The sequence below is a fragment of the Pimephales promelas genome, chromosome 19 (assembly GCF_988280905.1).
Source record: "Pimephales promelas chromosome 19, fPimPro1.hap1.1, whole genome shotgun sequence".
NCBI lineage: Eukaryota > Metazoa > Chordata > Actinopteri > Cypriniformes > Leuciscidae > Pimephales > Pimephales promelas.
The window spans coordinates 31,834,698-31,860,631 of record NC_142787.1 but is presented as its reverse complement, the minus strand read 5'-3'; the positions used below and the strand labels follow the sequence as shown (position 1 = coordinate 31,860,631).

General features: G+C 39.5%; 1 protein-coding gene across 2 annotated transcripts; it reads left to right on the top strand.

Moving 5' to 3' along the window:
• The first annotated feature begins 636 nt into the window (after nucleotides 1-636).
• Nucleotides 637-16,236, top strand: fgfr4 (fibroblast growth factor receptor 4). 2 transcript variants are annotated; one of them, XM_089123924.1, is made up of 20 exons: nucleotides 637-1,248; nucleotides 2,136-2,316; nucleotides 4,457-4,638; nucleotides 4,726-4,864; nucleotides 6,257-6,517; nucleotides 7,968-8,057; nucleotides 8,130-8,296; nucleotides 8,374-8,497; nucleotides 9,902-10,092; nucleotides 10,183-10,321; nucleotides 10,403-10,596; nucleotides 10,680-10,825; nucleotides 11,787-11,908; nucleotides 11,994-12,104; nucleotides 12,182-12,372; nucleotides 12,941-13,063; nucleotides 14,109-14,179; nucleotides 14,336-14,473; nucleotides 14,555-14,660; nucleotides 14,742-16,236. In XM_089123924.1, exons 2-20 carry the CDS (start codon nucleotides 2,226-2,228, stop codon nucleotides 14,916-14,918), a joined length of 2,763 nt encoding a protein of 920 aa, XP_088980050.1. In that variant the 5' UTR covers nucleotides 637-1,248; nucleotides 2,136-2,225; the 3' UTR covers nucleotides 14,919-16,236. The 2 variants fall into 2 exon arrangements, with proteins under 2 accessions (XP_088980050.1, XP_039536256.2); XM_039680322.2 differs by having other exon boundaries at nucleotides 638-1,248; nucleotides 4,466-4,638.
• Nucleotides 16,237-25,934: the final 9,698 nt, after the last annotated feature.

Here is a 25,934-nt window from a genome sequence, read left to right as displayed (position 1 = left end):
TCAAAGGAACCGCCTAATTTGTTTTTCTTGCTTATTTACAATGCAATAAATCTAGGTGTAATTTAGAGTTATTTAGTCAGTCTATTTACCATAAGTGTGGGATTGTTTACTTTTTACATATCAGATCAGAAGTTATTTAAAATTCTTACAAAAATAAGACCTTAATCGTAGGTTATCTAGCTATTCTGTGATATTTAAGTCATATTATTTATTGCGTTTAAAGTAAAATATTTAGGTGGTGTAATTGCCCAGAGATTGTAAAAAACAGTGTCGTTGTTTAAAAATATTATTGAATTGGGGTTTTTCATCTATCTATCTATCTATCTATCTATCTATCTATCTATCTATCTATCTATCTATCTATCTATCTATCTATCTATCTATCTATCTATCTATCTATCTATCTATCTATCTATCTATCTATCTATCTATCTATCTAATATAAATACCCTAGCTATATTGCTGGGGTCTGCCTCTGGGGATTTGTTTTTGTGGGTGGGGGATTTAACACCCCTTCCCCCCCTCTCTCTCTCCCTCTCTCTCTCTCTCTCTCTCTCCCTCTGGTTTTAGTCCATTGTTGTGAACCTTCCCCTCAGTGCTGTTGTCTCCCACTGCCAGTCAGACGCTTGCTCTGCCTCAGAGAGTTGTCAGATAGGGGCTCTTCAGTTTTAAACTCTGCTAAGCTGTGTGTGTGGAGCAAATCATTCAGCAGGAACCCAAGCAAGAGAGAGAGAGAGAGCGCGCAAAACCTCACTCCACTGTCAGTGCGCGCACATCACATTATTCATGTGAAATAAGACAGAGGGACGCTATTGGATGCTTTCATTCACACAACCTAAGACTGGATTTTTAGTTTTTTACACTTTGAGAAGAAAAATAGACACTATCTAAATCCTCCGCGTCGTTGGTGCCTGTGGATTTATAGCGGGTTTGGAGTCGCGCTCACGAGCACAGCGCGAGACACGGAGACGCTCATCAAAGGAAAGCAGCGCTGGACTTTGAATCCGAAGAGTATAGGCTACTCTTACCCTTGCACTATCTGTCTGTTGGTTTGATTTTTTAAATGGATTTACCAGCGTAACTCAGACTTTCCCAAAAGTTGCTTATTGGATTTCCAAGGATAAAGTATTGTGAATCTGTAAGGAGGGGAAAGGACACATGAGTATCTCGAGGGCCACCGCGATCCAAGGGCACTGAGTACTGCCTTATCGAACCCATAGGAACCGGGCAAAGTGCACACGAAAATAGGTAAAGTGTTTTATTTTATTTATTTATTTATTTATTTATTTTTGTGAGTGCATGGTTAAATTTAGGATCAAATTCGTTGCATGAATATTAGCCAATTTATTTATCAATTGGTAGCCTGTTTATTAAGTAGGCCTAATTAGTTGCTTCAACTGAAAATTTAGTCTAGTTAGATTGCAAATTAAATAGTACTGTTTAGTTTAAACTTCGCGCGCAGTTGGGGAATTTCGTTAAAACGCAATGCTCGCTTTGAATCGTAAATGAAACTTTTTATTGATTACATTAAATTCCAGTTTTCTGACTCTGGTTGTTTTAGGTTTACTTGCGCGCTCAGAATGACTTTCATTAACTCTTCCCAGTGGTTTCACACTTGTAAACGGATTTATTTACCTTAACCAAACTCTCACTCTGGTGCGAAATTCTCGTGTGTTTTGAGAACACATGTGTCTCATCGGACCCTCGTGATATGACGTTTGCTCTTGTTTATCTCTCATGCTGAGAGTATTTTAAATACGTATTTTAGAAGCACGTTAATAAGTGTAAAAATCTTCAACATTATTTTTGTTTAAAAATACCTTTTTAAAAGGACAATTAGTTGTTGCAATCGTCGTGTTTTTATTGAAACGACCCATCAAAAGCACGCTGTACAGGTTCTATTCATATACAACTGTCGTTAACTGCTGCACATTCGTACCTGAGGGTTATTCATGTACAAGAGGATGTAGACAATGTCTAGCAACGATGTAGGTGTACAATAGGACATTCATTTTCAAATTTGGTTTAGTGGGCAGGGTTGGGATGTGCAATGCATTATGCAATTAATGTCATTTTAAAGGTTCATCTTTCACAATAGCTTCTGTGAATTGTAAATCAGTTCTGTTTTCTCTCAGGTTTGAGGTTGCCAATGCCTGGAGTCAGCATTTGAAGCTGACCAGCTGTCTTCCACACACACACACACACACAAACATTACCTCTGCAAGATGTTGAGCATCTTTAAGGTTTTCATTACCATCTGCTTCACGGAACTGGCGTTTTCAAGAAGCGTAACATCTAGGGAAGTCCGGACAAAAGGTATGGATTGCAATTACACTTTCATTTGAAATCACCCCAAATCAAACTTTTCCAATGTCAATGTTACCTACTTAAAGGAGTAGTTCACTTTTAATAAAAAACTTTTGCTGATAATTTACTCACCCCCGTGTCATCCAAGATGTCCATGTCGAAAAAGAAATTAAGGTTTTTGATAAAAAAATTCCAGGATTTTTCTCCATATAATGGACTTCAATGGGAACCAAACGGTTCAAGGTCCAAATGAGAGATTCAGTGCAAACTGCAAACTGTTCAAAGGGCTTTAAACAATTCCATTTGATGAATAAGGGTCTTATCAAGCGAAACGATCGACCATTTAATAAATAAATAATAAATTTAAAGTTTTATGAGCTCAAATGTTCGCCTTGCTTTGTTCTGTGATGCACGTTCGTGACTCTCCTGTTCGAACTCGTTCATCAAAATGAACACATTTTTTCCCCGAGTCAACTCGTTCATTTCGTTCGTTGAATGAACCAAATGACACGAAAAAAGATTCATTCATTCGAACAGGAGACTTACGAACGAGCATCACAGAACAGAGCAAGGCGAACATTTGATCTTATAAAACTTAAACTTTGTTATTTATTTATTAAATGAGCGATCCTTTCGCTTGATAAGACCCTTATTGATCGTCTGGAATCGTTTAAAGCCCTTTGAACAGTTTGCACTGAAACTCTCATTTGGACCTTGAACATTTTGGACCCCATTGAAGTCCATTACATGGAGAAAATCCTGGAATGTTTTCATCAAAAACCTTCATTTCTTTTCGACTGAAGAAAGAAAGACATGGACATCTTGGATGACACGGGGGCGAGTAAATTATCAGCAAAAATTTTTAAAAGTGAACTACTCCTTCACAGTAATATTTCGAATTTTACTTAAAACGGTTTGAATATCAAATGAATATTCAACATATGGTAAGAGGAGCCGAGCTGATTGTGAAGAATTTAAGTCCAGGGGAAGTTGGAGAGGATGTAATCGTTTAGAGAGTAAAAGAATCCCAGTATTTTCTTGAGCCATAAACAGTGCTACCTGATCCTTCCAAAGCCCCGAGGCTCGGAAGTGTAAATCTGTCTGGCCCGGTGCCAGTAACAGGGGCTTGTGGGATGTGTGTGTGTGTGTTTGGGGGTCTGTTTAATTGTACAAACACTGGGTTGTCTCGATTTTGTACCTGCCAGGGAGGTATCCGATTATCTCCAAGAGCTACTAAGATTCACACAGAGTTTTTTTGTGTGTGAAAAAGCCTCATGTATACAAATCAGAGGATTTTTTTTGTAAATCACGGGATTACCTAAAAGCTGCATGTGGCATTTTCTGTTTGCCTGTTCACATGCTCACCATTCCGGGGTCTAGAGAATGAAGGGATACGATGTAGACCCATGTCAAAGTCTTCGTTAAAAGCGTCTTTCTTTGAACACTTGTGAGCTACATAGAGTGCCATGAAGGTGATAAAGGTTGAAAATCCCTGTGGTGCAGCCCAACAATGCCCCACTAAGTTCCTGCCAGGAGAAATTAAAGTCATTTGACAACTGTAAGACTTTAATGGGCCGAGCCACCCATGCAAGTGAGACGTGCAAAGCTAGACGGATGAGAAGAGGCAGAAATGAACTTGTTGAAAAATACAAGCATTTGATTTATGTACGAGTTTTGTCTTATGTCTTAAACATTAAGATAAAACCTAAAAATGTGGACGGCACGCGTTCCTGAGAGGCATATTTTTCATGTAAAGTTTGCCCGTTGAGCCACTCAGGCTATTTTTGGTGGCCGCATGTGTTTGTGTGTTTTGTTTAGCTTGTCCTTTATTCACACCCTCTTCAGGGTCAGATACGGGCCAGGCCCTAGTATTATTCAGTGAAGTTCATTAGTGTGTTGGTGGAAGAATGTTATGCTTCAGTGCTGGAGGTGACATTGCTTGGTACTCAAAATCACATTCACCTCCGGGCCACAAGAAACACTGCTGTGAAGTCAAAGTTAGGTCATTCTCAGCTGAGAATTGTGTTTCTGTTCCCTCTTTTGTTTGTGGCTTTGTTTGCCTGATGGTGATCTCTGTGAGAAAGGCTCTGGTTAGCAATTAGTGAGAAGTTATGTTAATCACCAGTAGCTGTTTTCTCCATTCCACCAGATATCCGAGTTTCTCGACCAACTCTTATTCCTGGTTTTCCTGAGAATGCCACTGTGTTGGTTGGAGGACACGTGAAACTGGTGTGTAAACTCCAGCAGCCAGCCTCAACACGTCTCCAGTGGTTCAAGAAGGACAGCAATCGCCAGGGGCCTGATGGATCGCCGTTTTTTACAGCGCTTACGGTGAGAACGTGATTTGAAGATCCTCCATTGTGCATATTTTCTGTCTTAACGAAAGAGGGAGTAATGTTACGTGTGTTTCCCCCGCAGCCTCTTCTTGAGAACGTCTCCAAAGTCAACATTCTTCCTTTAGTGAATGTCTCCGTGAAAGATGCTGGAGAGTACGTATGCAAGGCGGAAAACTCAGCCGGTCAAACAACGCGCTCTGCCTGGCTGGAAGTCTTACCAGGTACGTCTTATCTTCTCATCTTCAGCAATCTTTTATTGCTGTGAAAACCATATTACGAGTATTTAGTAGGACAAAGGTCACAGCTAAGGTCCCAGCAAACTAATTTAGGTTCAGGGAACGTTTTGAATGGAACCTAAAAATATCCGTTCCTATAACGTTCTTGTTTGGTTCCCAAAAAAATAACCTCATGGGACCATTCGGGAACGTTCTGTGTTTGCTAGGGCGTAAGCTTCATTCAGGGATGGGACGATAACCGGTTTCACTATAAACCGTGATAAAATGTACTGACGGTTAGTATTATCGTTTAAAATGTACCGTGTTTGATTATCGCGATTTTAATAACTCACTGAATCCTGTCGGCCAGTCTGACGCAGGCGCGCAGCACGCAATTTTTTTTTTAATTACTATCCGAGAAGGAATGGTGGAAGGCAGTGCCCGTGCTCAGGAGATTTTTCAGCCTTTTAAGAGGACCAAATCTGAGGTGTGGTCATATTTTGGGTTTTACAAAAGTCCTGAGGGAAACTTGATCGAGGATGGTCACCCTGTCTGCCGAACAAAAAGTCACTGCAATAGAAACACTTCAAATCTGCCGAGTCGTCTTGTGTGATCATCACCCGAACGCAAGGCAAGTTAACTTTGACCTCAATACCAAAACTACGTCTGGGAAACAATTGGGCACGAAATGTTGTTTTGAGTTGAAACATTTTAAGTCACTCACTTGAAATAGACGTCAAGCTTCCGCGAAGAAAAGTTCGTAGCAAGTGGATTTGAGCCAAAGACGAACGAACAACTTCAAACAAGACTATTATTAAGAGTGATATTTTAAGGGATAGTAAAGTATAGATGCATCACGTATTAAACCGGTTTTATTTTTACCACATACTATGAGATTAGATAATGTTTTAAATCTTACCTGTTTATGAATTCATTTCGTAAAACAATCATCCAGAAGAGATATATCACACCAATATTATCAAACTCTGTAAACAATAAATCAACTCTGATTTCATTTTTGCAATACAATCAAAAACCGGAGAGGCAAGACGGCAAGTTGTATTTGAATGAAACAAGAGCGCGCGTCCGTTGTGATATGGATGTGCGCTGTGTAATAATGACGGGCATTATAAAGAAGCAAATGCCATAGAATAGAATCTTGATTAAAAACTGCATAGACAGGCTTGTTTTATTTGTTGTTTGTTGATTTTCAATTATAAAACTTGTTGAAATGTTTTCAGTGTGAGCATCAGTTCTTTTTGAGCACTTTCATACATTTTTAACAAAACCGTGATAATATTGATAATCACGATTATTTTGGACACTATAATCGTGATATGAAATTTTCATACCGTCCCATCACTGGTTCCATTAGCAACTTTGTTTTTGTCCAAAAAGTTTCAGAGGAACCAACTGAGGAACCATCAGAGCATCTCCTTCTAGAGCTTGGAGATGCACTAAAGCTCCGCTGCGACACGAACCGTCCTGGAGCGGTCCAGTGGTTCAAGGGTGGTGTGCGGGTCCAACACAACGCTCGTATCCAGATACGGGCAGCCGTCATGGAGATTGCGGATGCCACCTATGAAGATTCAGGAGTGTATGTGTGTGTGCTGCGGGACACCAAAGAGGCTCTACGCAACTTCACTATCACAGTGGCAGGTTAGAAGATTAATAGTCTAAATAACAACCCTTTCTTTTGAATGTTCATCTAATAACATGGCGCAGTGGATCAGACACATGCCTTTGGTGTGAGAGACCCACTGTGAGACACCAATGTGTCCCTGAGCAAGACACTTAAAGGGTTAGTTCATCCAAAAATGAAAATTCTGTCAGTATTTAATTTACTCACCCTCATGTTGTTTCAACCCCGTAAGACCTTCGTTCATCTTCGGAACACAAATTAAGATATTTAAGATATTAAGATCGCTCCTGCATACTAGTCCATAGGCTTCTTGACTCGAAAAGTCATTAAAGACATCGTTAAAATAGTCCAAGTGACTACAGGGGCTCAATCTTAACTTTATCAAACGACGAGAACACTTTTTGTGCGCAAAAAACAACAAAAATAAGGACTTTATTTCAACTTGATCCTTCTCCATGAGCCTGTAGTCAGTTAGCGTAGTGTGATTGCGTAGAGCTACGTCACACGTAGGCTCACTATTGGCCGACGCTGGTCATGTGTGTGATGCGTGTGACGTACAATAACAGAAGCTTACGCTATTAAACTAGTAACCTGACTCGCGCAGAGGGAGAAATAAACCAATAGTTGAAATAAAGTCGTTATTTTTGTTGTTTTTTGCGCACAAAAAGTGTTCTCGTCGTTTGATAAAGTTAAGATTGAGCCCCTGTAGTCACTTGGACTATTTTAACGATGTCTTTAATGACTTTTCGAGTCAAGAAGCCTATGGACTAGTATGCAGGAGCGATCTTAATATCTTAAATATCTTAATTTGTGTCCCGAAGATGAACGAAGGTCTTACGGGGTTGGAACAACATGAGTAGGGTTGGGTATCGAGAATCGAGTATCGGTTGGAACCGAGACTAACTTTTCGTTTTTCCCGGAATCGTTCAAAAGTTAAAATTTCGATTCCTAGTTTCGATATTCACAGTCCGCCGAGCGGAAGAGGAAACCGCTGAACAACACCAACGAAGAAGCGTCTACCGGAAGTGTTGGCATAACCGCGCGAGTCGAACATGAGTAGCTTACGTCGGCGGTCCAAAGTGTGGCTTTACTTTTCTAAAAATAACGAAATCTCGGCAAAATGCAAAATTTGTGACAAGTATTTGTGACAGAAGGAGTATTTCCTTCAGAAAGGCCGTTGGTTAGCAAGGTTAGCTAAACTTTTTTGACCCTGCCTCTTAAAAGAATCGGAATCGAGAATCGTTAGGAACCGGAATCAAAACAAGGAATCGGAATCAGAATCGTTCAAATTCAAACGACACCCAACCCTAAACATGAGGGTGAGTAAATACTGACAGAATTTTCATTTTTGGGTGAACTAACCCTTTAACCCCTAGTTGCTCCAGAGGCGACGGCGTGCGACCTCTGACATATATAGCAATCGTAAGTCGCTTTGGATAAATGTAAACCCTTAATGCTCCTTTGCAGATGCTGTTGGATCAGGAGATGATGATGAGGACAATGGTATTGAAGACTCAGGTCCTGAGATGGAAAATGACGAGGTCTACATCTCCAGAGGTTAGTGTTTATTGAAACCACACGTTTACTTGCGCTTCAGCTTGAAATGAACCATTGTTTCGTACGTTTTAGCACCATACTGGACTCTTACTCAAAGGATGGAGAAGAAGCTCTACGCCGTCCCAGCTGGAAACACCGTCAAATTTCGCTGCCCCGCCACGGGGAACCCTCTTCCCACCATTCGCTGGCTAAAGAATGGCAGGGAATTCAGAGGAGAGCACCGGATCGGAGGCATCAAGGTGAGAGATTGATATTTTGAACTTGATCTTAATCTTAATCGGCCTCATGCTGACACGTCACCGTTTTGTGTTCATAGCTTCGACATCAACACTGGAGCCTGGTCATGGAGAGTGTGGTCCCCTCGGACCGTGGGAACTACAGTTGTGTGGTGGAGAACAAATATGGCTCCATTGCTCACACCTACCTCTTGGACGTGTTGGGTAAGAGGGCTCTAGACAGTCGCCATCGCAAGTCTGCCATGCTTAGCAAGTGTCAGAAGCAATAAGCATCAAATCAGTGAGATCCTGTACCAGTGGCGTCACATAGCGAGACAGGCACCAAACGCAGCCACAGGGCACACTGCCGCACCACAGGGTTCACCCGAGGCTCTACGTGTCCATACAGATATTTAAGAAGTACACTGGAAAAGGGCAATAAATATCATCACGGCTGGGGGGTTGGCATGGGTCCGTGGTACGTGCCTGGAAGCACTGTGGGTTGAGGCGTCCAGACCGATTTTCTACCTGACCTGTGACAGACCTGTTTGTTAAGATTCCGGCGTGGGGTCAACAGCAGACAGGGGGGAAAGAACAGAAGCCCATCGACTTCAAAGCGACACAATACATGGGCCTGGTTTTGAAAATCCCTTGATGGAACTAATTAGTGAGCGTTGATTAGCATTGGAAGTGCCGCTCGTCTATCCCTGTGCCTTATACAAATTCTTTTGAAAGTTACAGGATCGCTTTTGAAAAAACTTTTGCTGATAATTTACTCGCCCCCGTGTCATCCAAGATGTCCATGTCTTTCTTTCCTCAGTCGAAAAGAAATTAAGGTTTTTGAATGAAAACATTCCAGGATTTTCTCCATATATTGGCCTTCAATGGGGACCAAAAGACAGTTTCAGTGCAAACTGTTCAAAGGGCTTTAAACGACTCCAGACGATGAATAAGGGTCTTATCAAGCGAAACGATCGCTTATTCCAAAAATGTAACTTTTCTAAGGACAAATGCTAGCCTTGCTCTATTCTGTGAGGCGCGTTTGTAACGTCACGTAATACGTAATTACGTTCAAAAGGTCACGGGCGGCGTAGCCAAAAGTACAGAATCAAAATCGTCCAATATCGTTGTTTTACCTTTTTTTGTAAACGGTGTTTGAGTTAGTTTGCACGTTCAACCTATGCGTTCAACTTGTAAACACTGACTCTGTACTTCGGCTATGTCGCCCGTGACCTTTTGAACGTAATTACGTATTACGTGACGTTACAAACGCGCCTCTCAGAATAGAGCAAGGCTAGCATTTGTCCTTAGAAAAGTTACGCTTTTGGAATGAGCGATCGTTTCGCTTGATAAGACCCTTATTCATCGTCTGGTGTCGTTTAAAGCCCTTTGAACAGTTTGCACTGAAACTGTCTTTTGGTCCCCATTGAAGTCCATTATATGGAGAAAATCCTGGAATGTTTTCATCAAAAACCTTAATTTCTTTTCGACTGAAGAAAGAAAGACGTGGACATCTTGGATGACACGGGGGCGAGTAAATTATCAGCAAAAGTTTTCAAAAGTGAACTTTCATTGATAGCATAATGAGAATTTTGATAAAGTACTGAACTTTCAGATTTCTCCTTTCAGAACGCTCTCCACACAGACCCATCCTCCAAGCTGGTCTACCCAAGAACATCACGGCTGTAGTGGGTGGAGATGCCCAGTTCCTGTGTAAAGTCTACAGTGATGCCCAGCCTCACATCCAGTGGCTAAAGCACATAGAGATGAACGGCAGCCGTTACGGGCCTGATGGCATTCCTTATGTGAAGATCGTGAAGGTATTTAGCGAGTCAGTCGTTACACTTGACTTTTCACGTTACCATATCGGTATGGAATTAACGAGCATTTCGTGTCTTCCACCTTCTCAGACGGGAAGCTTGAACATGTCTGAAGTGGAAGTCTTATATCTGACCAATATTACAATGGAGGATGCTGGGGAATACACCTGCTTGGCGGGAAACTCTATTGGATTCTCTCATCAGTCTGCTTGGCTCACAGTCTTATTAGGTAGAGTTGTTTGTGTAGACGCATTGACGACGCAAATCATGAATATTGCTCGAGGTACAAGTAAACTTATCAATTCCACAGAGGAGGACGTGGCCAAGGAGATTGACCTCACGGAGTCCAAGTACACCGACATCATCATCTATGCATCTGGCTTCCTGGCACTGGTGATGGCCATCGTTATCGTGGTCCTCTGCCGCATGCAGGTTCATCCCAGTCGGGAGCCTTTCGATACGCTCCCAGTGCAGAAACTCTCCAAGTTTCCTCTTCGCAGACAGGTAAACCCACACTTCTGAACTATAATTCCCCAAGAACATGGTCTTCAGGTTTCTAATCGTGTATGTTTTGGACCCTATTTCAGTATTCTGTGGAGTCCAATTCTTCTGGAAAGTCAAGTGCGTCACTGATGAGAGTGGCTCGTCTGTCCTCCAGTTGTTCCCCGATGCTGGCTGGGGTTATGGAGTTTGAACTGCCGTATGACCCTGACTGGGAGTTTCCAAGAGAGAAGTGAGTAGCTCTAGCAACCATAAATGTAAAAGATGTTTCGGTAACACTACAATAAGGGTGCTCTAATGCACAGATAATACTGAATTAATGTGTAACTAATGATTATCTGAGCTTTTCATTAATGATTACCACATTAGGAACTAATTAAGAGTCTGTAAGGTTAATGTATTAGTTGTTATTAATTAAATATGAAGAGTTCAGATGCAAAAGCCTCTAAATGCCATTTGAAATTTTCTTCTAGAATGGTCATTTTTATCAAGCTCGTATATTTAAGTTCAGTAATTTCACTTAAATGGCAATTAATAGGTAATCTTCATTGTCATTCAAGTGAAATTACTGAACTTAAATATACAAGCTTGATAAAAATTATTATTTTAGAAGAAAATTTCAAATGGCAAATTGAACTCTTCATATGTAATTGTGGATTAATTCCATAACAACTCATTTTTTTCACTAATAGCGTTAATTAATATGTTAATTACCAGAATGAGCCAAAGCCTTGTATTTCAACTTCCAGATAATATGACAGGTACACTAATATTCATTAATACATGATTAATTACTTCATTGTTAGTGCAAATTCATGTGAATGACTAGTTAATAATGATGTGCCCCCGCAAGTAAAGGCATAACATAATGATACCTTTGCCAATCATTAGCAGACAACTGGAAGTTGAAGTGCATAGCTTTGACTAATTGTGGTAATTAACACATTAATTTACACTATTAGTTAATAAAATATGTCATCAAGGAATAAATACACAATGACACATTGAATTAATAGCAATTCTTAAACATATAGACTCTTTATTAGCTGCTGATGCAGTAATCATTAATTAATGGTTGAGTTCTTCATTAGTTATACATTAACTCATGATTATCTGTGCATTAGTTAAGCATGAATTCATGCATATTAGTGTTTCTTTATTATGATGGTGAACTGACTGTTTATTTGTGCTAGTTTGACGTTAGGGAAACCGCTTGGAGAGGGCTGTTTTGGTCAAGTGGTGAGAGCCGAGGCTTATGGGATAAACAGAGAAAATCAAGATCAAATGGCAACTGTAGCTGTTAAAATGCTGAAAGGTATATTTGCACTTATATATACACATCATATTCAAATGTTCAGCATTTGCATATTCGACTAAGATGGATTTTTCTGTCTTTTTAGACGACGCAACTGACAAAGACCTGGCAGACCTCATCTCTGAGATGGAGCTCATGAAGGTGATGGACAAGCACAAGAACATCATAAATCTTCTTGGTGTTTGCACACAGGACGGTAAGTTAGAGCTAACGTTTGAAGAACTAACTTCATATGGACATTTCAATTGATTTCAGTTCATATTTCTGGATCAGGTCCACTTTACGTGCTGGTCGAATATGCGTCTAAGGGTAGCCTACGGGAATACCTCAGAGCTCGCCGACCTCCAGGCATGGACTACACCTTCGACGTGACCAAGGTTCCTGAGGAGCAGCTCACCTTCAAAGATCTGGTCTCCTGTGCCTACCAAGTGGCAAGAGGCATGGAGTACCTGGCCTCCAAAAGAGTGAGTCCCCCGCCCCGCCGCATCTTATCAACACGTCTCTTTGTCCGACACGTGATGCCGAGCATTCCTCGGTGGAGTGGTGGTGTGTCGTGTTTACCGCTGTGTCCATCCTGTCTCTGTGGGCTTTGTCCTTTTTAGCACTGCCATAAATCTGTTAGCGAGCAGGCCCTCGGACCCGCCTGTGCACTGGATCGGATTACTAGCTTTTTGTGGCCTGCTAAGAATGCAGTCGTCTGAAACCCCTCCATTAAGGGCCACAAACCAGGGGCCTCTTTTTCAATCCTCAAATACCACTTCTATTTCAAATGAAAACCAAAATAAACTTAATGACATGCATTTACATAAGAAAGTCCAAGTCTATTTAAAGTGCGGCTTGTCTAAACTTTTGCTTGCTATATGTTGATTTATACGGGAGACCTCATATAGAAAGTGGCTTTAATTTTTTGTTTCATCTGGTTTGCGGGAACAAAGCCTCAATGTGAACATGTTTATCTACTCGAGTGAGTTTGCGAAACATTGTTTGTGCCGTTTGAACTAAATAGAAATCTCTTTTTTTTTTGGCATTCAGTGCATTCACAGAGATTTAGCAGCAAGGAATGTTCTTGTGACCGAGGACAATGTGATGAAAATCGCTGATTTTGGTTTGGCGAGAGGAGTGCATCAAATCGACTACTACAAAAAAACCACTAATGTAAGTTACAATTCTATTCAAGTTTGAAGATATACCATTTGTAAGCTGGACTTCATGGCCCTGTTTGATGCCTTAAAGGAGTAGTTCAAGATGTCCATGTCTTTCTTAATTCAGTCGAAACAAAATGAAGGTTTTTGATGAAAACATTCCAGGATTTTTCTCCATATAATGGACTTCAATGGGGTCCAAACGGTTCAAGGTCCAAATGAGAGTTTCAGTGCAAACTGTTCAAAGGGCTTTAAACGATTCCAGACGATGAATAAGGGTCTTATCAATCATTTAATAAATAAATAACAAAGTTTAAGTTTTATAAGCTCAAATGTTCGCCTTGCTCTGTTCTGTGATGCGCGTTCGTGACTCTCCTGTTCATCAAAATGAATGAATCTTTTTTTCGTGTTATTTGGTTCATTCAACGAACGAAATGAACGAGTTGACTTGGGACAAGATTCGTTCATTTAAACATTAACTCGAAAGAAACTCCTGTTCGCACTTGTTCATCAAAATGAACGAATCTTTTTTCGAGTAATTTCGTTCATATACATCAAAATGAACGAAATGCATTTCAGCTTATAAAACTTAAACTTTGTTTTTGTTTTTTTAATTAAATGAGCGATCGTTTCGCTTAATAAGACCCTTATTCATCGTCTGGAGTCGTTTAAAGCCCTTTGAACAGTTTGTAGTTTGCAATGAAAGTGTCATTTGGACCTTGAACCGTTTGGTCCCCATTGAAGTCCATTATATGGAGAAAAATCCTGGAATGTTTTCATCAAAAACCTTCATTTCTTTTCGACTGAAGAAAGAAAGATGTGGACATCTTGGATGACACGGGGGTGAGTAAATCATCAGCAAAAGTTTCTTGAAAAGTGAACTACTCCTTTAAAGCTTTGAAAGACAGATGTGTAATGTGTCCGTACTGATTGTCAGAAAGCTTAATTGGAGATAATTGGGGAGAGGGGGGCGGGGATTAGCGGGAGGTGGAGTGCTTTGGCTCGGCCTGTGTGGCAGATAACTGTCCCACTCACAGCCCTGTTGTTTCCAATTTCAGGGACGTCTGCCAGTGAAATGGATGGCACCAGAAGCCTTGTTTGACAGAGTCTACACACACCAGAGCGATGTGTAAGTCTGGCTAATCATTACAGCTATGCCAAAGAGCCCGCTCAGATTAACCAGAATGCACCAGTGTAGTTTAATCCTGATTAGATGGTGGACGTTTTTAATGACTAAAATATGCTCTGGGCTCAAGCTGATTATCCTACATGGTTGCTTCCGCAGTTGGTCCTTTGGAGTCTTGATGTGGGAGATTTTCACCCTGGGGGGATCGCCGTACCCTGGGATACCGGTGGAGGAGCTGTTCAAGCTGCTGAAGGAAGGTCATCGAATGGACAAACCGTCCAACTGCACCCATGAACTGTAAGCATCAGTCTGACTCTGCTCACCAAAAAATATGTCATTTATCACTGTGATTTACTGACGTTCGAATGGCTTTTATAGCTACATGAAGATGAGAGAGTGCTGGCATGCGGTTCCAACACAAAGACCGACATTCAAACAGCTCGTGGAAGAGCTCGATAGGGTCCTGGTGTCCATTTCAGACGAGGTAAACACAAGTTTGAGTCCATCGAGATGTTGTTTTTGAGTCCAAACCTCTAAACCATTCATATTTTTCCTTTTGTTTCAGTACCTGGACCTATCCACCCCGTTCGAACAGTACTCCCCATCTTGCGAGGACACCTCCAGCTCTTGCTCTTCAGACAATGATTCAGTGTTTACCCATGATGCTTTGTCGACTATCCCATGCCTCCTCGGCTACCACGATGTGCGCTCTCGGATGGACCTGAAGACGACGATGCGATAAAGTGGGACGAGGATTTCCACCTCTGTTGTTATGCCTAAGAACATTATAACGATGCTTGGCACTATGAACTACTCATTTTCACTCTCATATCATCAGTTTTTATTGAACGGGTGCTGCTAGATGTAGGACGCCATGTTGGAGCGGCACACGGGAGCATTTTCAAACCCGATTTTTTTTTTTTTTTATTAAAAAGAGAACATTTATTTTGATATTAAAAGCGAATAGCGTTGATAAATATAAATCTCTCTCTATATAAAATTATTTTACATTTTTTATTTAAAAAACAAACAAACAACTGTCTTAAATCTCAGGATCTTGCATGTTGTAGTGGCGGCAAAGTGCCTGAATTTCCTGTGAATATCTTAAAATATTTTATGTACATATCACAATTACATTTTATAAATTATTCTAAATGATATAAAGTGAAGGTGAAGAAATTATGTAAATCTATTCTGAAGCGATCCCTGACACATTTACAATAGCTATTGTTCGCTGCTCGTACCATTGTACACTGTCAAGGCTAAACCTCTGAGCACTCGACTTCACTGTTTATTTCATGCCTCGCCGTTTGGTTTGTGGTGGTCAGCGACGCTTCAATCGCCAGTACTGTACGGAAGAAAAGGACTCGACTGAATGTGAAATGCCTTGATATTGATTGATTTCAAATGGATCCTCCATTGTTTGGCTGCAACCTTCCAACCACCCCGGCTTGTTTTGCGGGATAGGCCGAGGTGGACAATGGTCTCATGCGGCTGTAATGTGTGTGTGTGTGTGTGTGTGTGTGACTGCTGGCTAGGGTGATTGGGGGGCTGTGTGCAAATGAGAAAGCCCCTTATTATGCTAATGGTTCTCCAGCTGCCCATCTTTATCCTGCACTATCTTTTAATATACAAATGCTAATGCTGGCCTTTCTAAACAAACTCTGCAATGTCCTTCAGGGAATGCAAAGCCTCATCCCACAAGCTGATAAGAAGCCAATGGCTTTTCTCAAGTTAATTTACCCAGTGTACTTTGCATTCTCAGCCAGGGACGCACGGCTCCCTTTGGGCCGTATTTCTGGGACAATTGGTGGTTCGTTTCCCCAATGAGAGCAACTTTGATAACTTCGTTTCAGGCAGCTACAGGGATGTTTGACCTCTAAATGAGAAAGAAACATCAAAACAAATTGATAAAACACGTGACATTCCATTTGTGTATTCCCCTTTGTAACAATCGATGATATTATAAATTTCCCCTCTAAAGAATTATTTTAGAAATATTTAATTTATTTGTTTATTGTTTGTTTTATATTAAATAAAGTATAATTTAAAAATACTGAGACATTTTTCTATCTTGTTTCTGTGAATGCGTGAGTGTTTGAAGAATCTCGCTGGGTTGTTTCAACCCAAATTTGGGTCAAATATTGACAAACCCAAATGTTGGATTAAAAATGTAATTTCACTTGTTTTATTGCATTTTTAACCCAACATTTGGGTTTGTCCATATTTGACCCAAATTTGGGTTGAAACAACCCAGGATTTGTTAGAGAGCACCGGGTTTGTGACGGCTAGGTTTACACATTAAAAAAAATGCTGGGTTGTTTTAACCCAATTTTGGGTCAAATATGGACAAACCCAGCCATTGGGTTAAAAATGTAATTTAAAAATGTAACCCAATGTTTGAGTTTGTCAATATTTTACTCAAATTGAGTGAAAACAACCCAGCATTTTTTTTGTGTGTAAACCTACCTGTCACAAACCCAAAATGCTGGGTTGTTTCAACCCAAATTTGGGTCAAATATGGACAAACCCAAATGTTGGGTTAAAAATGTAATTTCACTTTCAACTCTACATTTTTTATGCATTTTTAACTCAACATTTGGATTTGTCCATATTTGACCCAAATTTGGGTTGAAACAACCCAGCATTTTGGGTTTGTGACGGGTAGGTTTACACACTAAAAAAATGCTGGGTTGTTTTAACCCAATTTTGGGTAAAATATGGACAAACCCAGCCTTTGGGTTAAAAATGTACTTTAAAAATGTAACCCAATGTCTGGGTTTGTAAATATTTTACTCAAAATTGAGTTAAAACAACCCAGCATTTGTTTAGAGTGTAGCGTGGGATTTGTGAATTTCTCATCAAACGCTTATTTTTATTTAACGAGTTTCGTGAACATCAGATCAATGCATTCTTTTCACACAATTCTTTGTTAGTATTTCATTTGCTTCACTCATGCAGATTGACTTATCTGATCACACCTCAGTGTCACCATCTAAATGGTCTAGACGCATCACTTACTTATCTCTCATGTGTAACAAACCATTATGAGACGGGATAATTATCGGGACAACTATCACTACAGTCCACATGTGTCTGTCTCCCCATGGAGACAATCTCAGCCGGCTGGTGTTGGTTAGATAAGAGTTTGTTCACCAGGGAATACGCCTCTCTCCTCTTTGTATGTCCTGCATGTTTGGCCAGAGGGCAAAGGCCCAATCCAGCTGGTCAAATATGGACAAACCCAAATGTTGGGTTTAAAATGTAATTAAAAAAAAATTGCAGTTAAAAGTGAAAGTTGGGTTAAAATTTTAAATAACGTTTTTAACCCAACATTTGGGTTTGTCCATATTTGACCCAAATTTGGGGTCAAACAACCCAGCATTTTTTTGCCGTGGACTGCATCATCTCTGGCTTCCTACTTCATTTTTTTTTTGTTCGTAGACCAGATGTCCGTGTTGTCCGAGGATTTGTTGGCCGGAGTTGTCCTTGGAAATGTCCCTGCCAAAACATACTAGAATTGACCTTGTTTTTGATTTTTTTTTTTTTCACTCTAAAAATGCTGGGTTGTTTAACCCCAACTTTGGGTCAAATATGGACAAACCCAAACGTTGGGTTAAAAATGTATTTAAAAAATTTAACCCAATGGTTGGGTTTAAGTTGGGTTAAAACAACCCAGCAAATTTTAGAGTGTACATTTTATTTTATTTTTAATTTGTTTCCATACTGCACGAATTAAATTGCCATCTCGTACAATTGTTAGCGTTCTAATCTTCTCATGATCGGATTGGCTACACCATAATAATCAGGTAAACCATGATGTGTTTACTATACAATATAGTGCTTAGATATTTTATCAATTCGTTCTCACCACTCATTATATGAAAGTATTCGCTCCTTCATTAAAAATAACATTTAGACATATTTCAGCTAATAACAGCATGCTTTCTGGCCTGACCTGACATACTCCGCTTATCACCGCACCAAATAAACTCATTTTAAATCCTTACATAACCAGTGTTTCCCAAAGACAACTCTTTCCATCCAGTTGTAGCCTACACATAGCATGAAAATCCCCTGTGCGGTCTCAGAAATGCTAACCTTAGCTTTTTAGCAATTTTAGCTAAAATGAACTGAAAACAACAGCATTAATTGTTGTGTACTTGCAAACATGTCGACTCAAGACCACTTAAAAGCAATTCTCTCAAATCTGAGGCTTTTATTGAACATGTTAGCATGTTTACTGAAGAGCTCATGGAGAGATATACGCGAGTCTGACGTCAATATCTTCAAACTCCACTATATAATCCAGCAGCGATATATATCTTCAGCATAAACTCTGACTCATGCCAGGCCAGTTCTGACAGTCCATTTCAACGAAAAGTCCAAACTTGTGTGGACGCGTAAGAGCCAAAATAAAATGGCGCCATTTACTGGGGGATGTTTACCCTTCACACTTCCTGGCCTCACACACTCACAGAGGCTCTGTGTATAGACAAGTGTTCAAATACTTCCCTTGATCAGCAGATAGAGAGAAAGAGAAAACACACTCACACACACACACAGATAAGCCATTGTGCTCTCGTCCGGAGCTCTGGGCTGAAGGCTAAGCGGTTGAACATTAACTTTGAACCGCTGGACGGTTAGCATGACTCAAACACAGCCAGTGCTTACATCATGTGTGTAACAGTGGAAAAACAATACAAGATTAAATATTCCATAACAAGAGAAATCAGTTTTGTGAATGAGTCTGATGTTTGTGTGATTTTAATTGGAACAGGATACAGGAAAGCAAACAGCTGATGTAATATTGTAAAGTGATTGCTTGATAATGACTCTGGCTGGCCGTACTGCATACACACACTGCTTTCTGGAGATAAAAGTGACATTGACATAGTGTGCTTCCATGTACGCTCTGTTATTACTTTGCTCTTTAGCAATATCACTCCTCAAGAGGGTTTGATAATAAGATTGACCAATCAGTTGTTTATTCTAAGTTTGTACTTTTCAGGGCTTCACGTGTGCGAAAAGCAATATATCAGTAAGAACACTCTAAAAAAAATGCTGGGTTGTTTGAACCCAATTTTGGGTAAAATATGGACAAACCCAGCCATTGGGTTAAAAATGTAATTTAAAAATGTAACCCAATGGCTGAGTTTGTCCATATTTTACCCAAAATTGGGTTCAAACAACCCAGCATTTTTTAGAGTGAAATACGAATGGAAATGCAATGATATCAGAGTGTAATAGTACTTTGATTTCCCTTGTAAAAAAAAAAGTACACTTTAGCATAATTTTAATGGAAATAATACACTCTAAAAAACCCACCAATGTGGACAAACCCAAATGTTGGGTTAAATTTATAAATTGCATCTTTTAATCCAAACCCAATTGGGTTTGTCCATATTTGACCCAAAATTGGGTTAAAACAACCCAGCATTTTTAGAGTGTGCATAAATTAAAGGAAACATATCTGGGAAATTGTAAAAATGTGAGATATTGGCAATTGGGGAAACAATATAAATGTCCCAGAGTCGCTGTCGGCTAGAGGAGAAGAGGGCGATCGCTACACACCGGATCACATATCCTAAAGCAGGACTGGAGGTCATGGACAACAGAAAGCCCTGAAACTAGAGATGCAGGAGGAATCAAGGGGACTCGACTAAAGTCACCGAGAGAGAGGACGGAAGGACGGAGGGGGAGACCATGAAGAAGAAGCCGTGGGCCTCACCACCGCCTGCAGACCCTTATAACGCCTTCATATTTTCTGCCGGGTTATTTATTGCTCTGTAATTTCGGTGCCGGGGGAGTGTAATTGATTTGGCTTGGATTTCAAGCTTGGGAGGAGTGGGATGGGCCCCTGCTATCGGGACGGGGAATCTGGGCCCCTTCACCGCCTCACTTCCCTTCATAGTCTGCCATAATCGCCAAACCAGCCCACTTTATCAGCATTCCCACAACAAGACGTGTGACGGCAGCTTATCCACGCCAGTCCTCGAACCCGGCCCAAACCGCCACGGGTTTTTAATGACCTGGAGCGGCTCAGCCGAGGGCGAGGGGTGGATAAATGTTTGTCGGTATCGAATGGCTAAACCAACACGATATGATCTTCCACGCGAACACTTCAGCTGAGGAGCGTCACGCATGCCGAGGACTGCGGAAAACGCCAGTCTCCAATGAAGTGGATCACAGTTTAAAACTAAGTTTCCAGACATTGAATGTTGAGGCATGACACACTGTAAAACTTTAAGTTCAGAACAAAATGAGGGAAATGTCTGTGCTTTAATGATGTGGAAATAGCATTTCAACTCATTAGCATGTTTGCATGAGAAATATTAAAGTCAGTCCACTTGGCGGCCATCTTGGCGACCCCATTCAGTCGCAGATCTTGAATGTGGAAAGACAATCTCCAAAGCTGTTTATCAAGGCTTTAATAACCTGTCTGTCAAATCAACAATAAAATCAGACAAAAGTGCATCACTTATCTTGTATGTCATATTAAACTTAAAATGTATCAAATTTATCAAATTTGTCAAATTTAACATAAAATGTCATAATGTTGCAGATTAGACTAGGTATGTTCTAAACCAGTGGTTTACAAACCCCCAAAAAGGTTTTAGTTTTTATTCTGCTCTTTAAAGACCAGTGTTGTTGTTGTTAAGCTAATATATATATATATATATATATATATATATATATATATATATAAATATTAGATGAATAACCTAAATTAAACGAAAATTAGAAATGTTGCTTTGGCAGCAAACTGAAATACGTTAAATGTACTAAAATAACTAAAACCAAAATATAAATTAATACATTTTAAATAAAACAAACAAAATTAATAAATTTATTTATTTATTTATTTAAATATTTATTTATTTAAAAGGGACAATGCATATTGATAACATTTCAGTAATGTAAATATGCCAGAATTAGCCCCAGGGCTCAATTTTCAAAAAAATCAAAGCAATTTTCAAACATTTAAAAACAAAACTATCAACAAAAAAAAAAAAAAAAAAAAAAAGAATATGTCCCCATGCATGTTCGTGACTCTCCCGTTCAAACTCGTTCATCAAAATGAACGAGTTGACTCGGGAAATGATTCGCTCATTTTGATGAACGAGTTCGAACAGGAGAGTCACGACGAACTTGCATCACAAAACCGCAAGGCGAGCATTTGAGCTTATAAAACTTAAACTTTGTTATTTATTTATTAAATGAGCGATCGTTTCGCTTGATAAGACCCTTATTCATCGTCTGGTGTCGTTTAAAACCCTTTGAGCCATTTACACTGAAACTTTTTTTGGACCTTGAACCGTTTAGACGCCATTGAAGTCCATTAAATGGAGAAAATCCTGGAATGTTTTCATCAAAAACCTTAATTTCTTTTCGACTGAAGAAAGAATGACATCTTGAGCTGCATTTCCACCGTAATTACCAGGAATTTTTTGTCCCAGGAATTTTTTTCACAGGAACTTTTTTTTCCCTAGTCCGCTGCGTTTACGCTTTACACCCTACACCCTACACCTGTCTATGGTTTACACTGCGTACTAAAGTACCGGTCCGGGGCGGGAAGATGTAGTGACGTTGAACTGCGTGCGACTGCTAATGCCTGCGCGTTTGTTTTGAGTTTTGTATGGAGGAGATTCAAGCTGTGCTGCTTTTCTGTGCGATTGGTTTACTAACGAGGTAATTAACAAAACGGCAGAAAAGAGAAGAGTACCCAAAGCGTATTCAGAAAGCTCGTAATGCTAGATATAAAAGTAGACGTTTGTTATCAGCGGACATTGACCGTGAGATGGATGGGACGAACGCGCGCCAGAGCCGTTCATATTTAACGGCTCTGGAACGCGCGCCATCGTGGTAAGAACCAATCACCAAGTCCCACCCCGAAAGTTCCCGAACTCTGAAAAACTACTACCCCGGCAGTAGGGATTTTCTGGGGGGTAAATTATTAGCCGGAACTTCAATTAAACCCTGGTGTAAACACACCGAGTACCACCCCAAAGTTCCTAGTTCCTGGGGAAAGTTCCTGCGGTGGAAACGCGGCTTTGGATGACATGGGGGTGAGTAAATTATCATTTTTTTTAAAGTGAACTGCTTTAAATACCACAGGATGCCTTTTCCAAAATAAGCAATTGGCTCATTATCTCGAATGCGTGTCTCCTTGTACATCTGCAAACATCCAGACCAAGTCAGCCAGAGACTGATATCATGGATGTTTAGTATGGAGGGCTTGCAGGGGATTCTGTGCCACAGATACCAATAAACAGAAGTGTGAAGGCCAAGGCAAATGTCGTGCTGACAGGAGATCCCATTTACAGCTGAAAATAAACAAAGCACTTCCTTTACAGACTCGTTTGACCGAGTCCAAATCTGTCTTTTCCTTTAGAGCACATTCCTCTCTTTTCCATTTCAGCTTAGAGTGAAAATTGATCAGATTGCAGGGCTCAAAAACTCATTCGGTCTTTAAAAATAAAATACCCAAACCACATTACAGAAGAAGCATCTCCACACTGATGCTATTTTGTGGGCCAGGCTTTGATCCGTGGCCATGTGTGTGTGTGTGGAGAAGCGAGTGCAGGGTGAGATTGCATTGAAGCCACAAACTCTTCCAGATCCCTGACGCTCGCATGTTTTCTTGACAGCGTTCAATTAGACGCTTCGCTTCCATGCACACCGATTCAGCCGACCGACAACGACTCCGGGTTTGGCCAATCTGAATCAGCGAGTGTTTATAGTGTGGAGGGATACGGGCGTCACCACCTCTTCCACATGCCCAAAACACACTCGTAACCCACCCATCTCAGGTAATTGGCTGTAAGGTATTATCTGCCTAATTATCAAATAAATCCCGCTCTTCCTCTGCGGCGCTGCATTTACACAAAACAGGAAAGGGGGATTAGAGGGGGCGAGATGGCCTCAGATCCGGAGCCCTGCAACTCACTGCAGGGAATCTACTCAGCATTCAGCACACACACACACACACACACACACACACACACACACACACACACAGTGTTGTAAAATTAGAGTGCTTGAAAAAACATGTTAGTATTTTAAATTGTTCACAATAAAATGTATATATTATATATATAACATACACTGTAAAAAAAATATTTTCATGATATGTAATCACAACATTTTTTTCTTTTGTCAAATCAACTTAATTTATGTGGTTTAGATAACATAATATTTTGACATACAATGTATTAACTCAATTTTTACATTTCAATGAACTTAACATTTTAAGGCAACCAGGTTACTTAATTTTTAAAGTTAAACCAACAATATTTTTTACAGTGTAGCTAATTAATCTCACATCACGATTAATTGCACCTAACATTAAAGTTTTTAATACAGTAATAAATCATACATTTTTATGTTTTAGCATGTTTGTTTGCTCTTTAATTTGTTTATTTAAGTTAATATCTCAGAGTTACGAGATCATTTTTCATGGAAAAAAGTTGTTGCTGTGTTTTTCTGAATTAATGAAAAACAGAGTAACTCATTAATTCATAAAAACAGAGTGAAATATTTTTTTTCAAGAAAAATATATCTCATAATTCTGTGATAATTGACTCATTAATTCAGAAAAACAGAGCAAAAACTTTTTTCCATGAAAAATTATCTTGTAATTCTGAGATAATTAACTCGTTAATTCTGAAAAACAGAGTCGATTTTGTTACCTCAAGTGAATACGCTTCCATAAGGGGACCGTCAAAACAAAGTTTTACCAAAAATCATATGTTGTTGATATCTGTCGCACAGACCCTAAGACCCTGGCCTTGGATTTACAGATTTACATTTCAAGTTGACTCCACACTCTCAGAAAAAAAGGTACAAAAGCTGTCACTGGGGCTGTACCTTTTCAAAAGGTACACTTTTGTACCCAAAGGCTGCATATTGGTACCTTAGTGGTACATTTAAGCACCTAAAATGTATATATTAACACCTAAAATGCACATATTAGCACCTAAAATGTACTTAGCTCCTGAAATGTACATATTAACACTTAAAATGTACATATTAGCACTTAAAATATAAATATTAGGACCTATAATGTACATATTAGGACCTCAAATGAACATATTAGGACCTAAAATTGACATATTTGCGCCTAAAATGTACATATTAACAACTAAAATGTTCTTTTTAGCACCTAAAATGGACAAAAGTTTACCTTTTGAAAAGGTACAGCCCCAGTGACAGCTTTTGTACCTTTTTTTCTGAGAGTGCACGTCTCCAACTTTTCCCAGTCTAAAACTCGGATACAGAGATTTCTCAGGATGCTGACCTTCCTGACTCTCTGTGCTGAACATCTGTTGGAAATCACACTGGGGCAGCGGGCGAGAGAGGCTGATAGAGGGTCCTAACTCTTTTTTTCCTCTCATAGGCATTATCTCATCCCACGAGCACTCCCGGTCCATCCTCTCCTGGCTGGCTCCATGCACAGAAGCATTATGCGCATCTGTCACCCATTAATCGGCAAATTACGGAAGAAGTGAGCGTCAAAAGCCATTACCAGCAGCCGGTCCCCGGGGCTCTCTCTCCTTCCCGGCTTCACCTCGGTCTGTCGTTCCTTACACACCACAAAACAGCTAAGGTCACATACACTGTAAACCCTAACGCTCAAAATAACTAATTGTTTTGAGTAGGGCCAACTTAAATTATAAAAATTAGTTCAATCAAATTAACTTTAATGAGTATTCAGAATTTTATTTTTCTTTTGAGTTCACAAAACTGACACATTTTAAGTAAGATGTTTAATTCTATGAAAATTCTATGAACTTGTTTCTTTTAATTTAGACAAACTTAAATTTAACTGAAAATGTGCTGGGATTTCTATTTCCCAGCATGCTTTGCTTTGCCATGATACTTAAAAGGGAGAGTGAATGCTAAAATTAAGTGTTTAGTGCCGGATTAATGTTATTTTTTTCCAACTTATTCGGGTTTACAGTGCACTGTAAATATTGCTTTATACACTCTAAAAATGCTAGCTTGTTTTAACCCAACTTTGGGTCAAATAGGGAAAAACCCCAAACATTGGGTTAAAAATGTAATTAAAAAATGTTACCCAATGGCTGGCTTTGTTCATATTTGACCCAAAGTTGGGTTAAAACAACCCAGCAATTTTTAGAGTGTACATTTTGTGTGAATTTATGTACATTTTCTATGATATACTGTGGTTTTACGTGTAAGTGACACAAACAGCAGGTTAGTGGGATTAATGATTTATTAAAGTCTTTTCAGACACTGAAAAAAACAAACAAATCCGGACCAATTTGCCTTCTTCCCAGCATGCATTGGGGTATGAATACATAATATGGTTGCCTTTATGACCATTTGCCATTTTTGTTGATTTGTCACAATGCTTTTGTTACTCTATTAAATTAATCAATTAATTGAAAATTACAATAATGGAAAATTTTAAGTCATGGCAACTGATATCAAGACATTTACATAGTGTTAAAAATATAAAAAATAAAATGAATGAATTAAAAAATAATCAATAATAATAAATCATTAAGTTTTGTTTGAACACGTTTCTTTATTTGTTTATTCATTAATTTGTATAAGTATAAGACGCATTTAAAACAAAAACAAAATGTAAAAATAAATTAAATAAAAAGCAAATAATTAAAACTTTCAGTCATAAATGTTTATTTATTCATTAATTTATTTATGGCAGTGTATAAGATTTGTAGATACAATTAAAAAACATGTGCAAAAAATATATTTATGTATTCATTCG

What these genes read in the sequence shown, in the direction of transcription:
- fgfr4 (XM_089123924.1), top strand. Translation starts at nt 2,226, where the DNA reads ATGTTGAGCATCTTTAAGGTTTTCATTACCATCTGCTTCACGGAACTG. An exon ending in CGTTTTTTACAGCGCTTACG is followed by an intron (nt 4,639 to 4,725) that starts GTGAGAACGTGA and finishes TTTCCCCCGCAG; the next exon opens with CCTCTTCTTGAGAACGTCTC. An exon ending in AGTACCTGGCCTCCAAAAGA is followed by an intron (nt 12,373 to 12,940) that starts GTGAGTCCCCCG and finishes TTTGGCATTCAG; the next exon opens with TGCATTCACAGAGATTTAGC.